General features: G+C 45.6%; 2 protein-coding genes across 2 annotated transcripts in view; one reads left to right on the forward strand and one right to left on the reverse strand.

Annotated features, from left to right (window-relative positions):
- Positions 1-14,525, reverse strand: part of LOC107189609 (sex-regulated protein janus-A-like) — a 54,998-nt gene that overhangs the window by 11,548 nt on the left and 28,925 nt on the right. The window lies entirely within an intron of this gene.
- The window catches only part of LOC107189579 (arrestin homolog), a 32,010-nt gene continuing 27,400 nt past the window's right edge, over positions 9,916-14,525 (forward strand). The window contains exons 1-2 of the mRNA XM_015578140.1: positions 9,916-10,005; positions 10,616-10,767. Of these exons, the coding sequence (XP_015433626.1) occupies positions 9,916-10,005; positions 10,616-10,767 (242 nt within the window). The remainder of the gene's footprint in view (positions 10,006-10,615; positions 10,768-14,525) is intronic.

A 14,525-nucleotide genomic window follows, 5' to 3' on the forward strand; every position in this document is an offset into this window, starting at 1 on the left:
CTCGTTGTCGACGTCCTTCGTAGTCGCCGATGCGATTACCATAATTCTAAAGCGACGACGGAGACATTCCTCGAGGCTCGAATTCCCGAATAGATTTTCCCATCTAGCTTCGAGTCGACTGTCCCGCTAATCTTCGAACGCCGAAACGTTTCCACGACATCTCCATCCATCCTCCACCCCTTCCCGGTCCATTATACGAGAGCACCTTTGATCGTTCCCTCAGCTTCCTCCCATCCCGCTCGACTCTCGATGAATTATGCATGCTCTCTCCCTCTCCACCCCCCAATCGAGCTTTTGCACGGTACCGATTCCGCGAAACTGGCTTCACGAGTAACTTCGAGAAGATACCCGAGCGTATCCGTTTGTACGTCGTTCACGTGACGCATCCGATCGCCGTCCAAAGTCGACGAACTTCGACTCGACGGTGTCGATTCGATTATGCAACGATGGCGAAACGAAAGTTTTCCTTGTCGTTGAGCTTGTGTTTCGGGGTTTTTTACGACATGGAATGTCGTAAAAATAATAATCGAACGTATTCTTCTTCGATACCATTCAACCCTTTGACCACGGCTGTCGTCGATACGTATAAGACATTCTTTTATCTACGTTTTATTATCCCTGCTCTGACTACAGTTATTTCTTCGTTTATTTTATTCATTTCATTTCATTTATTTAATCTTACGCGAACGCCTGTTTAGCGACTTTGAAGGTGAAGTAAGCCGCATACCCTTTTTTTTTTTGCGTCTGGACGGTTCATAAATACATATATGCCTGTGGTGAAGGGTTAAAACACCAGACGATCGGACAAAATTGAACGGACGTTATTAGCCCCGCGAATTCGAAGCACAAAGCACACAAGATATTTGTAAATAGAGAGCTATATACTTCGAAAATAGTCACGCGACAACAGAGGATCTCGATCCGTCTCCTTCCCACCCTACCAATATAAAATCATTGTCTCCAGCATCGGATCTGATGGCACTACCGACAGCAACACCATTTCGATCGCGACGCACGAAAATAATATACCTACACATAAGTCGTTCTCCGGCAAACACAGCCCCGGCGCGAAATCTGTTTCCCCGCGAGGCGGGCACAACACAGAGATAGTCTAGAGCCAGGAGGGCGCCTTGACGCCTGCGTCGGACCACGTTCAGTAGTCGGCGAGCCGTGTTGGACGACGGACGTCGGGGCACACCGTCGAGCCTCACCACTGGTCCCGCGAAATCGTGTACGAAAATTGAATCGCGACGACCAAGGAAACAATCCCCGGGTAAAACTCATCTGATCGACTAGGATCGATCGACGAACGAATCACACCACCACCCCCCACCCCCCTGTAGAACTGTTCCTCCTTGTCGAGTGTGTATTATCCATTTCGAAAGAAGGAAGTTCACCCTTGAATCCAAAACGGAAGGATCAATCAATGGGGACTCGTCTGTGATCGCGGTACGGAAGGATTCGAGTCAAGGTCGAGGTCCCCACGAATCGGCCCGAGAGAGACACGCGTCTATATCTTTCGACGGGAACGATCAATCCCTCCCATCCTCCCCCAACCCCTGGGGAAAAGTTTGAAAACTGTGCGTACCGCGAGGGGGTAGTGCCAAGTCCGTGTGGAAGCACTTTCTCCGTGACCTGGAAACAGGTCGTCGGGAGATATCTCGCCCGCGATCTGTTTACGCGATACAGTGCGCGGGGAGAGTCAGTGATCTTGAGGCGGGTGCGGGAGAGAATCGTAAGTAAAACGGTAGCGAGTGCGTGACGGTCCCGTTACCATTGAAAACGGGATAGATCGTTGAAGCATCTACGAAGAAGAAATTTTGTATCTTGGGAGAAGCAGACTTCGGGGAGAATACTTGAACCTGTTACATTCACTGAGCTACTTTATATATTGGTGGAAGAGGCACTCAGGTGTGGTTTCGACGCACCTGCATTGTCTTCGTCCTGGGAACTCACACTGCGATTCCCATCGGGGTTTTCATTATTTAAGCTCGTGTTAGAGCCGTGGATCTCTCCAATCTCGACAGTAAATGGGGCTTCTGCATCGTATTATCGTTCATCTTCCTACTTACACTGCCGGTTATATGTATTAGGACACCTACTCTGTGTGGAATAATTGCGAAAAAAGTTTGGAACTTTATCGGAGAACTGTTAAACAATTATTACTGTCTTTGGTTGTTTATGTTTCGAAACACACGTATGTATATTGAGTAAAATGACAGATTCATTATAATCTGTTTCAAACATTCTTTCGCTGTTTCCGCAAATCTACTATTGATGTCTCTCCTATTCCCCGTACTCTGCGTTTCAGTTAATCCCAAATTTTCTCTATGGGATTGAGATCGTTGGGTTAAAAATTCACCAAGCATATGATGAATACTTCCAGTTGACCGTGTACTTCATTGAAAACCAGGAAATGAAGACAGTGAAAAATGTTCAATCTGTAACGAATATAACATTCTGACCAGATACAACAAGTGTCCCAATACGTATAGCCGTCGGATCGTCAAAAATTCTTCAAAAATAGCATTCTTTTGAAACCCAAAACCGGTAGCAGCGTCGAGCACGGCGTGAAACGTTCAAAACCGAGATGATCCTCGAGGCCATCGCGATTTCCCCGATCGGTAGTCGCGTTTCTCGCGTGTCGGGATCGCCTGACCCGTGCGCAGTAAAAGTCGACGGTGGAGAATCGTGTATGCAAAACGGTTCGTGTATCGATAACCCCGTCGTTTCAGGTGACGTCGTCTGTCAGGAAGCGTCTCGTTGTTTCTAGCGAGCACAGACGCTCATGAAAAATGGATGGAGGCCTTCAGGACGGGGAAAGGGCGGCTTATGGAATTTTCAGGCGGCCCGAAAACTCGGCTCTGAGCCCCCGACTATCATCAGGGCTCTGGATTTGTAAATTTGACGTCGCCAGCGAGGTCGTACGGGAATAATTCATCGAGTCAACGATAAGACACGGGGATCTTGTTCGGCGCACGATCTCCGAGGCTGTCGCTCAGGGCACTCGCGACAGGGTATTAATCCGCGATTAATTACCATCACCTTCGAAACCTGAGGACACATAGACACTTCCCCTGCTCTGCGCGACATCGAGTTTCCGAAATTTATCCCATGCTTGTCGAGCATGGAGAAATCAAAAATTTTACGAGGGCGTCGGGAGATTACACGAGAGTCACGAGAGATGTATTATTAATTTCCATAATCGAAAGTTCAAGAACGTGCTTGTATCGAGCAGACCAGAAAATTGTTTCGAGAATCGAATAATAAGGGAAGGTAGCGAGACCTGGGTCGTCGAAAAATCTAATCGAGTATTAGAAAAAGATATTCTTCGGGTCACCATTCTGTCTTCGTCTGACATTCATTCCTTTTCATTCCCTCTACTTCTCTGTTTCCCAGGCGACGAGGACTTCTTCACTGTACCACGCGTCGTTAAAAAAACGACAGGTTGATGACGGTGCAGCAGTTAACTCTTTCTAATTTTTAAGGAGGGAGATCTAGACATCATACGTCCATGATGTTTATCCGATCCGAGAAAAGAACGTCGATGAAAACGTTTAAGTCGGTTAGTTAAGAACCACGTTAACAGGCCTCGAGGTACCGGGAATCTTGCATACAGATAACTTTCTTCCTATGGACGTAGAAACGAGGACAAGTGGAGGGGAAAGTTCAAGGAAATGCGATTTAAAGAGTGCAATAATAAATATCCAATAATTGGTGGTTCCGCGATCAAACCATTAAACTTTGCTCCGAGAATCAAACACATTAGTAACAGTTCAGGCGAGCTCGTTATCGCGAGAGAGAAAAAGAAAACGAAATCTGTTCGCTTCATAATCGTAGTTTAATCGGCAGTCTCCGCCGGAAGATCCGAGGGGGACGTCGACGGGGATAATTAACGGTGTTCCGGGTGCACGGGGCTCGGTGTTTACCTGTCAATCGGTTAATCAAGATTGGTTTTGTTGTATCGGATTACAATCGCCGGTATTACGTGTTCTTACGCAAAGGGCAACGGTTTATAAAAGTGACGTGCCCTCTGTCCGATCAGCTTACGCAACGATCCCGGCCGAACCAGGCCGATTCGAAAGCGCCGATTCGTTTCGATCGCGGACGAATTTGCTCCAGCGTATCGAGAAGATCCAAAATCGGTTCGGATCGCGATATAACGCGACTCAATTATCCCAATTGTGCGAACAAAAACTCCCTCGAGATTGTGAATACTCCGGTTGAGGTCCGATTTTATCGTTGTGTATAATTCCACGGCGACGACATAATTTCCCTGTTTCGTGCGATTCGACCGAAATTTTCCTGTCGAGTGAGATCTCGTTCCGACAGATACGTCAACCTGGATCGTCGTAATATTCATGGGTTCCATATCATCGAATATTCTGTCCGTTTACTGAGATTCCGACGGTGATCTCGCGAAATGCGTCGAGTGGCGTTCAAAAATAAATATAGATTTCTTGATATACAGTAAATCATCCAGGTCCCCAGGTGTAACGCTGACTTTTTAATGAGCTTTGTCACAGTAATACTGCCTGAAATTCTGAAACAAATAATGTTTGTTTCGGCTGTATATGGCCGTTAGTTCATGAAATATTTAATGTTCAGTGCCGAGGAGCCTTTGAACACTCATCGATGATTCACTGTACATTGTATGTACGTTCCGAATGAGATACAACCAGCCTCCCTCTTCGACCTAATTTCCCCTAGGCTGACTGGATGAATTTCTGTAATAACTCCACTCGCCTATCATCTCTCTTTCCACGCGTACCATCATCCTGTTCCTTAGCTGTCGGATGATCGACGATGCACAGAAACGAGGGATCCACCGGGAATATACGTGGGTATCGAGGGATAGATTGAAATGAAATGACTGGGCGAATTATTCTTAATAAATCGTCGACACTCGCGATTTGACGATCGGAGGGGAGCGAGCGTTAAAGCCCGTGTAACGAACAAGGATTATCGCATGCAAAACACTCGAGCGCGTTGAATGGTTTTCAATCGAACGGCAACAGCACGGGCATATTACGGATTACGGGCCTCGACAGGATGCAAAACATCCGTTTTAAAAGCCAGCCCGTTTCATCCCGAGGCAACAGTTGAATCAAAAGTGTGCCACCACGAAGCGTTTTTTTCCCGAGCGGAACACCACGCACAATTGATCGTATTCCGGGGATCAGAACGCAGAAATCGCAAGAGATAGATGTCCGGCTTAACTTCCATGCGTTCATTTATTCATTTATTTATTAACGAGCGAACGGTTGTGAACGTTAACGACGTTCACACGCAGAAATAGATATCGACGTTCCCATTCAGGCTGCTTAACACGAATACTGAAACGCAAAAGGCTACACAGTTCGTTCTATACGTACGTCGACTTACACTACCCGTAGATTTTTATGCAAATATAGATTTTTGGGGACTAATTTACGGAAATTGGAATCCAACAAGTTTCACGTTCTCATTATTAAACCTTGTGTAGGCAAGCAAAATATTCACGGTTATTGAGCAATCGGAATACCCCTATTCCGACAGATTAGATAAACATAGATAATTTTACGCGGTACTATTCACGCGAAGGGATACGACAACATGTGCCGTGGACAATTAAATCGGCAAAACCGCGACCGTCGATTTCCGCGGGGCACACAGATTGCTGTTGCGTGGCACAACCGCCTCGCGTGAGAATCAGATTCATTTTGTTTCCCAATTCCTATTTGTGTATCCCCGTTCAAACGTACCATTCTCGCATTCTCTCGCTCTTATTCATTTTTTATTCGTTCTGACGCTAATTGTGCTCTGTCCGGAAGTGGACGAAGCGTTTCGTGTTCGATGACGGAATTCGCATTCGGTTTATCTCCCGAAAATCGAGAGCATCGAATAGCCACGGGAACACGCTCAAAAGGGTTCCGACTATACGAAACAATCGGGACTATTGTTCCTTTCTATCATGGTGTACCGATCCATAACCCTTTGGGAAAATAACGGTTGTTCGTTATACAGAAAATGCAGAGAATCGACGAAACGAACGTCCTCGAATTGATGTTCGTTTCTTTCACCAGGGAGGGAGAAAAACAGCTCTGTCCATTTTGGGGAAATTATCGAGCCACGTGGTCGGTCGACATCGAATAATTGCAATAATTAACGCGACACGGGTCACTCGTAATCCTGCGATATCGATTTTTAATCAACGATTCCAATTCGTCGTGGGTATTTCGTGGACACTCGGATTCGCCATTTCCCTGTTCCTATCTCGACGGAACAATGCATTCCCTATTTGTGTTTTCGTGCCCAATTCTGAATACGTAATACATCGTCGAGGCTGCCGATTCGATGGCGAGACGGCATCGGTATACACAAGAAAGATATTCGTCGTAATTCTTTCCAAACGAATCGAACCGAATCCCCCCTGACGTCCCGAATACTTTCTACCCATCGGCAAATCCCATGGTGGACGAAAATCCGGCGTTCGTTCGGCGCTTGACACGGCAACAAGTGTGATCTATCGCGAACCGGGGAATTTGTGCTCGACTCGGTGAGCTGACATCTGGAGAAATATCACCGACAGATTTTACAACGATACCTACTTCATAGATAGATATTTCCTTTAATCAACCGCGCCTTGAATCAGAGTTAGGCACGATTTCATTCGAATAAGACACAGTGAAAAGCAACGGTATCTAAAAGCGTCATTTTGACCTCTAAACAGTTAATGAAATAAATTAATTATTTATTAACACTAGCTTTTGAAAATTTAGAAATTTAGAAGTTGACTGGAATTGACTCTTCACTCTCATATCGTAATAAAAGGTGCAAAAGATCTGAGGAAATGTATTGTCATAACATTTTAATCGTCGTTGTAAGAGCGTATTGACCAGTCATTTTGACTGGTTTGGTAGTTCTAGTGTTAATTGTCTACTAATTCAAGAAGAAGTATGCATTGTAAAAATTGGAATTGTCAACAATTCAGAGGTACTTCTTTTATTTTTATTCGTTATTCAAAAGCCTTTGTCTAGCCCGTCTCTGCCTTGGATATAACTTCAGGTCCGATTCTTAGAAAAAAAGCTAGTCCTCGCTCAATTTTAATGGATTAAGGGATGAAAGAAAATCGTTTTATCTCGAGCAGCCGCCGAGACTCGTTCGCAATGACCGATGGCAACTTCGTGAACGTGTCGCCAAAATACATAAATACATCGTTTCTTCGCGTGTATTCGTCTATTGGTCCCAACGGACGACGAAGGTGACACGTCGCAGCGTAAACCCGTGGAATCTTTTTCAACCTCGCGAACCAGACACATTAGTCATCCTACGGTCTGCTGGAGTGGACGTAAGCTCTCGTGTTGGACACGCGTCGAGACTATTTCTTTCGCGGAGCTTCTGAACATTTTATCGCTGATTCATACGGTTCGTGAACGCACGGTTTCGTGTCTGTGGATCGTCGAGGAACGTTGCACGACGATCGCCAAACACTTCGCCGAAAGAGGCATCCATCGAAACCGTCTACCGTCGCGAAACGGACACGGGAACACACCTCGAGCCGTTGAACAGCGTACGATCGATACTCATAGATTTGCATACCGGGAACGACAAACACGTCTCGAGTTCGCGGACTTACGTTATCGATTGCAAACGGACACGAATCGTTCGGAACGGAATAACCCTTTATCAGGCCGTGGAAAATAAGCAATATGTAAACAGAATACGAACAATAGATAAACAGAAAGAAATCTAAAAGGGTTATAAAGTAGGCGCTGTTGAATAAAGAAGGACTATAAGTACCATTGGACGAAAAAAAAAAATACTTAGCAACAACCATAGGTGAATAGAAGAATTAAAAGTTCGTGTGGTAACATGATTATCACTGTCTTATAAAGAGATAAAAGGCAACGATGACGTGGACAGGAATCGTCCCCGAAGAGTTCTCGGAGCAGCTTTCAGGCGAACGGTATTCTCAGAAAAGAAGGAACTAAAAGAATTAGATAACCCATCGAACTTCGAAACTTGGTCGTTCTTTTATTAACCATTCTACCATCGTGAATAAGCTACCATCGCGAGAGCACTGAATTCGTTATTGTACACCGAGAGGATAGTAGAAGGATTTTCCATGAATCTTTAAACAGATTTTAATGCTCGAGTAGTCTCGATACTTGCGGATGATGGATCCGAGCATGACACACTTTCATTTCGTTCCGAATAAAAGGACGAAAAGTGGTTACGTGTCCGTCCATAAAGAGGGGGAGCTTTGATATCGAATGAGCAGCAGCTAGAGATCCTTCATGTGTATACGGGACACGAACATAGTTACGGACATTAGACGATCGTAAAACTGTACTCTCCACTGTCCCCGAATCCACAGCCGATCGAGCACGTCGTCCTTCTCCCCACGATTGAATGGAATTTCTCGAAAAGAACCACGGACGTTTTCCACATGTCTTCTCCGGGGAATCGTCGTGTCCCCGAGAAAACTGGAACGGCCGAGGGACGGGGCCAAAAAAAAACGGCCATCGAGAGTTCCCAGAGCCTCGTCTCTCGCGGTCCGAAGCTTTTTAAAGACCGTTCCGAGAGTTTGATATCGGATTTATCGGCCTCGGCGGAGAGGGAGCGTTCGTTCTTGCTCGAGATCGAGATTATCGGATGAACGACCCGAACGGGGGATCTTATTACCCGATGATCGGGTCACCTACGTAATGAGTCCTCGCCGTCTCTCTGATTTCTGTCGCGAATAATAGAACGGACTCCGAGCAGAAGTGATTTCTCGGTCAGCACAATGTGCCTCGTTTCACGAATACGGCCGATTTATTTTATCAATACTCTTCCATTTCTTCGTCAGTCTTCGCACGATACAGAATGGATGAGGGAATGGTCTCTAGGATCTTCTTCGTTATTTAAAACCGTAGACGATACGACTTACTGCAATCCAATTCACGGAATTATACAAGAGGCTGACCCTTTAATGCATTATTGAGCAGGAGTGCGAATAATATTTGTTGCATCATTTATTTGTTGTGTTGTTTACTGAAGGGTTCACCTACCACTTTCATACAGAATAATGATAACGTTTCATAAAGTACGCTCATTGTTGGTTCACAATGTCCAAAATCGTGGCGGGCGCAATAGAACCTCGTAAAACAGATTCACGTGACCGTGAAGCTACCAGTTTGCTGAAACTCTCGCAGTTCGGTGAACGTGTGTACACGTGCATATTTCTCCGTGTAGCAGTCGTAACAAGTTGAAACGTCCACAAGTTCGTTGAACGTCCCACAAAGACAATGCATCCCACCTAAATGGTCCGTTGACCATGCGTTCTTTCCGTCGGAGGAACGAATGACCCCGTTTAAACGCCGAATTCAGCACGAAATATTTACCTGATCTACCAAATAAAAACTCCTAGGCTCGAAGGAGCCCCAGGGTCGATAGAGTCGAATTAAAAATAACACGTAGCTCAAAAACAGAACGTTAGGGAATTATATCGAACAAAATAGGGGGTATTACATAGTGATTTTTTACTAATTTTCTCTTCCTACGACGAAGTCTGCTTCTCGAGAGGTTAGCGTTACTGTATCTTTCCCCTCGTCCTTAGATTCCTCGACATTCAATCGAACAATTGAAACAGTTTTGGCCCAACTATTTGATCCCAAGACATTCACTTGCTGTGTCCTCCGTGTGTCGACGGGATCGAGGAGAAAGGCCATCGGAAACAACGCGCCAGGGATCGCTGATTCGAACGAACACACCTCGAAGCATCGCGATGGGACAAACGTCGGTGAACATAAACAGTTGAAAACGAACACGAAGACTCCCGATCGACACCTCCCCATTGTGGTGGGAAACGTGAACCGTGTGACAATCTCTCGTGCGTCGTTGTCCATCGATTGCTAGGCGTTTTCGACCGCCTACGAAGCGTCGACGAAGATGACCGAGGACGAGAGACACGCAGAACCGGAAGCTACCGGTGTCCCGTCGGACACCACGGAACGACAAGTCTCCCTTTACCCTATCGCGGTATGAGAGAATTAACTCTTGAAAATACAATTATGCCAGTTCGAGCGAACAAAAGAAAACAGATTCAACTTGTAACTCCATCAAAGTTAAAGTCACTTTAAAGTTAACTTCATGACTCGAGGCTACCACCGAAACTAATATTTCTCCTCTTTCTGTCCGTTCTTCCTGCTCTTTCGCTTTTATTCACCGATATCATTCGTCTTTTGTAAAAGCCTCCACAAAAAAGATTCAATTATCGGTCAGAGAAGTCGTATAGTATGCAAGGTGTAACAAAAATGTCGGAGTACCCGGAAATGGGAGATGCCACGGATAACATTTTTGCTAAGGAAAAACTTGTTTCAAATCACCTGACGAGTCTTCCATTTCCGGGTACTCCGACATTTGTGTTACACCCTGTATGTACCTTGAAAAATCATAAAAAACAAAAAGAATTGACAAAAAATTTGCTATAATCACGTTAAAGCTCTCTTGAAACCATGCTATACCCGAGAAAAACATTTTCGATCGGTCTGCTAATAACAGAGTAATTTCTACTGATCACGATTCGTGGTTCGCTCAGTATACAGGTGTGATATTAATTTTATTAATTCCGTCGTGGTTCTGGTCGCAGGTGGAGGGCAAAAAGTCCGACGACAAGGCGAGGCACGAAGCTGGGGAGAAAGAGCCAGTGACCGAGACTGGCCAGACGGCGAACCAAGCCCAGAGATTACAGCAGACCCAATCGTTGCCGCAACTGCAGCCAACGGACACGCAACCCGACAGGTGAGCACGCGATCATTCCTCTCCCGTGACTCAATTTCTCTCTCTCTCTCTCTCTCACTCTCTGTCGGTTAATATTATCGACGATGACCCAGCCAGGTGAAAGGGTCCCGTGCACGGTTTTCCCGACGATTTACGATCGTGACCGCGCCCATTCGAAACACCCTACGAAACATATAATCCCTATGGATCTGGAGAAATCGACGGAAAGGTACGAATAACGCGTCCAGGCCTATCGATTGAAAAAATATGACCAATGTAGCGTCAAGAACTTTACAAAGTTTTTTTTTTTTGTTTAGCGCCCCCTTCGGTTAAACTATCTCTGTTATAAAAATTTCCAAGTCTAGTTGTGCGTTTAATCTTTGAATCTTAAAAACTAGAACGGCCACTAGATCTCTTCAGTGCCCACCGGTGGGCGATAGCGCCCATTTTGGGAACCTATGGTCTATACTAATGGCCGAACCGACAGACAGAAGTCTCAGAAGGCATCCATTTTCTGGGAAATTGAACGATCTTCCAGGTTGATCGTTGTTATCGCTTTAAGGGGCGATGACAGTTTTTCAGCTGGATACACAAATACGATATCCAACGGTCGAGGACAATAAAAATCTCGTCGAGTGGCTGCAATCCCAGTAGAAATGTTCCCTGTGAGACGGGACAACGACAAATTGCGTGGCGAGAACGTCGCGGGATCCTCGAAGATTTACTGCCGTGGTAGGTCGCGCGATCTATCATCGTCGGGCGAAGAAAACTGGGGATCAGAAATCACGGGAGGGGGGGATACGTGCTCCTCTAGGGAGAGTTGGGACACCCTGTGAACGGGAAGAAACGGAGCGATTAACCGTCTTCAGACGGAGATGGGGAGGAAGCGTTGTCTAATATTCGATAAAAGTCGACACCTTTCGTAAACGAGGTTCGAAGTTCGAATCGTCATCGGAAATTCGGTTGGAAGGGGGGTGTCGACGAACAAAGCGTAAATTCAATAACCTGTACGCCTCAGAATTCCATTAGCACACGATTTCCACGTTACGGCGACAGCCCTTTTACATATCTCCTTTCGCGCGACATTCCCTTGGCAAAGGGCTTTGCCTGTCGGTGGTCCTTGGTTCTGAAGGGAGTTCAGAGACAAAGTCCTTCTTTCCATAACCAGCCTGCGTTTTTTTTTTTTCGTGAAGCAAAAAGGATATTGCATCGGTAAAGTCAGAGTATGGAAGCTCGTGGACGGCTCGTCGATACGCAGGAGAAAACATTTCGCCGCGAAAATAGTTTATCGAGTCGCAAACGTGGGCATATATCGATGTCAGCGAATCTCGACGTGGTAAGCCAACGGGGACGAAGGGTGAAATTGGCGGAGGAACGACGGCCCTTTATAAGATAGTAGGAGAATACCCGTTCCGTGGAAGGTTGTGGAATTTCGTCGTGATTTCGAGGCCCGATTACGCAGACCGGAACCTTATTCCGCTGATGGGATACATCCGACAGCCACGACAATAAGAATGACCCATAAAACGTCCATCCGAAAGTGGAGGAACGAAAATGATCGATAAGACTTTCGAGAGTTGCTGTGAAACGATTTTCAAAGATTCAACTTGGATCTTGTTGAATTCGTCTGAAGGTATCATAACCCTTTCATCCTCGGACGACATATCTCAAGAATTGATTTTTATTCATTCGATTATTTAGGTCCAGATATCTCACGATTATGACGTTTCGATTGTAATTTTTTCTGGTCTGGTAGATATTTGTAAGAAAAGTATCGAGATCTCGAACGAAGTGATCAATAATTTAATTTAATTTAATTTAATTTAATTTAATTCATACGGGTGAGAACCCATTTGTAATAATAGTGAAATAAACAAGTTCGTGAGATATCTCGTCCAAAGAATCAAGCAGGTGAACATCAGATATTATCGTCTGTAGATACGAAAGGGTTTTAACAATCACCAGAATCAAAGCCACCAGGCTCGGAGATGTTCCCGTTCAATGATTCCCAGGCTTACAGTCGGTACTCACGCGGGCCTTGTTGATTTAGCATTGATTCAGCATCGATTCATTAAACACTCGAACAACCCTACGTTTCGTGGGTGTAGCACACGAGAGGCGTGCGCTACAAACACCGCGGATTTCCAGTTACACAGCCCGATGTTTGCTCGAGGATACTAATCACGATAGATCGTTCGCGGGGGAGGCGATCCGGTGTGGTAATACCGTGAGAAATTAAGGACGGATAGCTCGGTTAATGCGGATGGTTATCGATGAAATTTCGCCCGACGTGTTTGGAAGGGGGCCCCGGGAAAATTACTGGCAAGCTTTACTTATCGGCCGCGGAGATTCGATCACGGTAAAATCTTCCGTCTCCGGTCGGTACGCCGCGCTCGAATGTCTAATTAGTTGGACTAATTGATTTGCGGTGGTTGGTCCGTGCGCATCAACCTACGCGAACCGCGAGGTTTCCGTTGAATATCTGTCCGTCTGCAGGATGGATCACGTGGGTAACTAGACGTTAAAAGATAATAGACCGGTGGCTACGAAGGATCGTTAAATGGATCGTGGAACCAGCGAATCATTCTCCTTTCTCCGGTTACCATCGTCTAAGTTCTGGCTACACAACCTGGGCAGTTATTATTATTACTTCAACGGAAAATCAACGTCTCGTTGGAAGAGACTATCCCAGTCGTACTCGATCGATATTCCTAGAAACTATTTTGGTGTAGAACACGTATTCATCTATCGTGGGACGGGCGTGTGTGTAAACTTGGCTAGTTACGCAACAATTATTCATACACGTTCGATTATATAAATACAATTGGAATGAGGAATGGGGAAACGCCAAGTCAGCCGGCTATTATGAACCTGAATTTCATGTACACATTATACGCACGACTTTCCCGACAAATCACTCGACTCTAGGATAGTATACTATTATGGTCTTCGGGCTGAAGAGGTTAATCACACGAAGCCAGGAAACGAGAGACGCGTAACTAGAGAGGAGTTTCTTCGTCGTACGCTGAGCCATTGTAATGGACCGTAACCGAGCCAGGTATAATGTGTAAACTCGAGGCGATGAAACGATAACGTTGCGGATAAATGATCGACCCAGCTCGAATCGTGTTTTCGATAATCTCTGGAAGACGACGGAATGAACAGTCCTAGAAGGACACTGGCCGAAATATTTATGATTCATAGAAATCGGGAAACCTATCGATACTTCGAACCACTTGGAGCTTGAATTGAATCGGGTTAATGAATTTACACCGTACGAATTCCGTGATCCTCAGAGCAACCTGATCCCACGATAGGAAAAAAAATCACCCCCAGAGCTTCCACACCGATTTGAATATACATGAAGTTAACGAGGAAAACGAACTGCAATCAAGTGGAAGGGCGCGCGAATAACGCGACACCTTTTTCATCGGGAATGTATCACGATACACGGAACACGCATCGTTTGAAATTCGACCAGCCGTGCCTACGTAACGCGCCGTTATTTAAAACCAGCCACGAAATTCGCGAGAAATACCCAAATGAATTCCTGTCGTCCAGCGAATGGACGTAACCTGGATCCGAATCGGTCGAAAAAGATTCATCATAATCGGTCGCAAGGCCACAGGGTAATGAATCTTCCTTCGAAACGTATACGTCTTCTTTTTCTGTCGCTCGACGTCCGAATCGCGTCGAATTTCCATCGAAACGACGACGATAAATTCTCTATTGGCTGGATCCACCACAGACGGGGGACCAGTTTTTCTTCGAAACAGAAC

This window comes from Dufourea novaeangliae, unplaced genomic scaffold (assembly GCF_001272555.1).
Source record: "Dufourea novaeangliae isolate 0120121106 unplaced genomic scaffold, ASM127255v1 scaffold165, whole genome shotgun sequence".
Classification (NCBI taxonomy): domain Eukaryota; kingdom Metazoa; phylum Arthropoda; class Insecta; order Hymenoptera; family Halictidae; genus Dufourea; species Dufourea novaeangliae.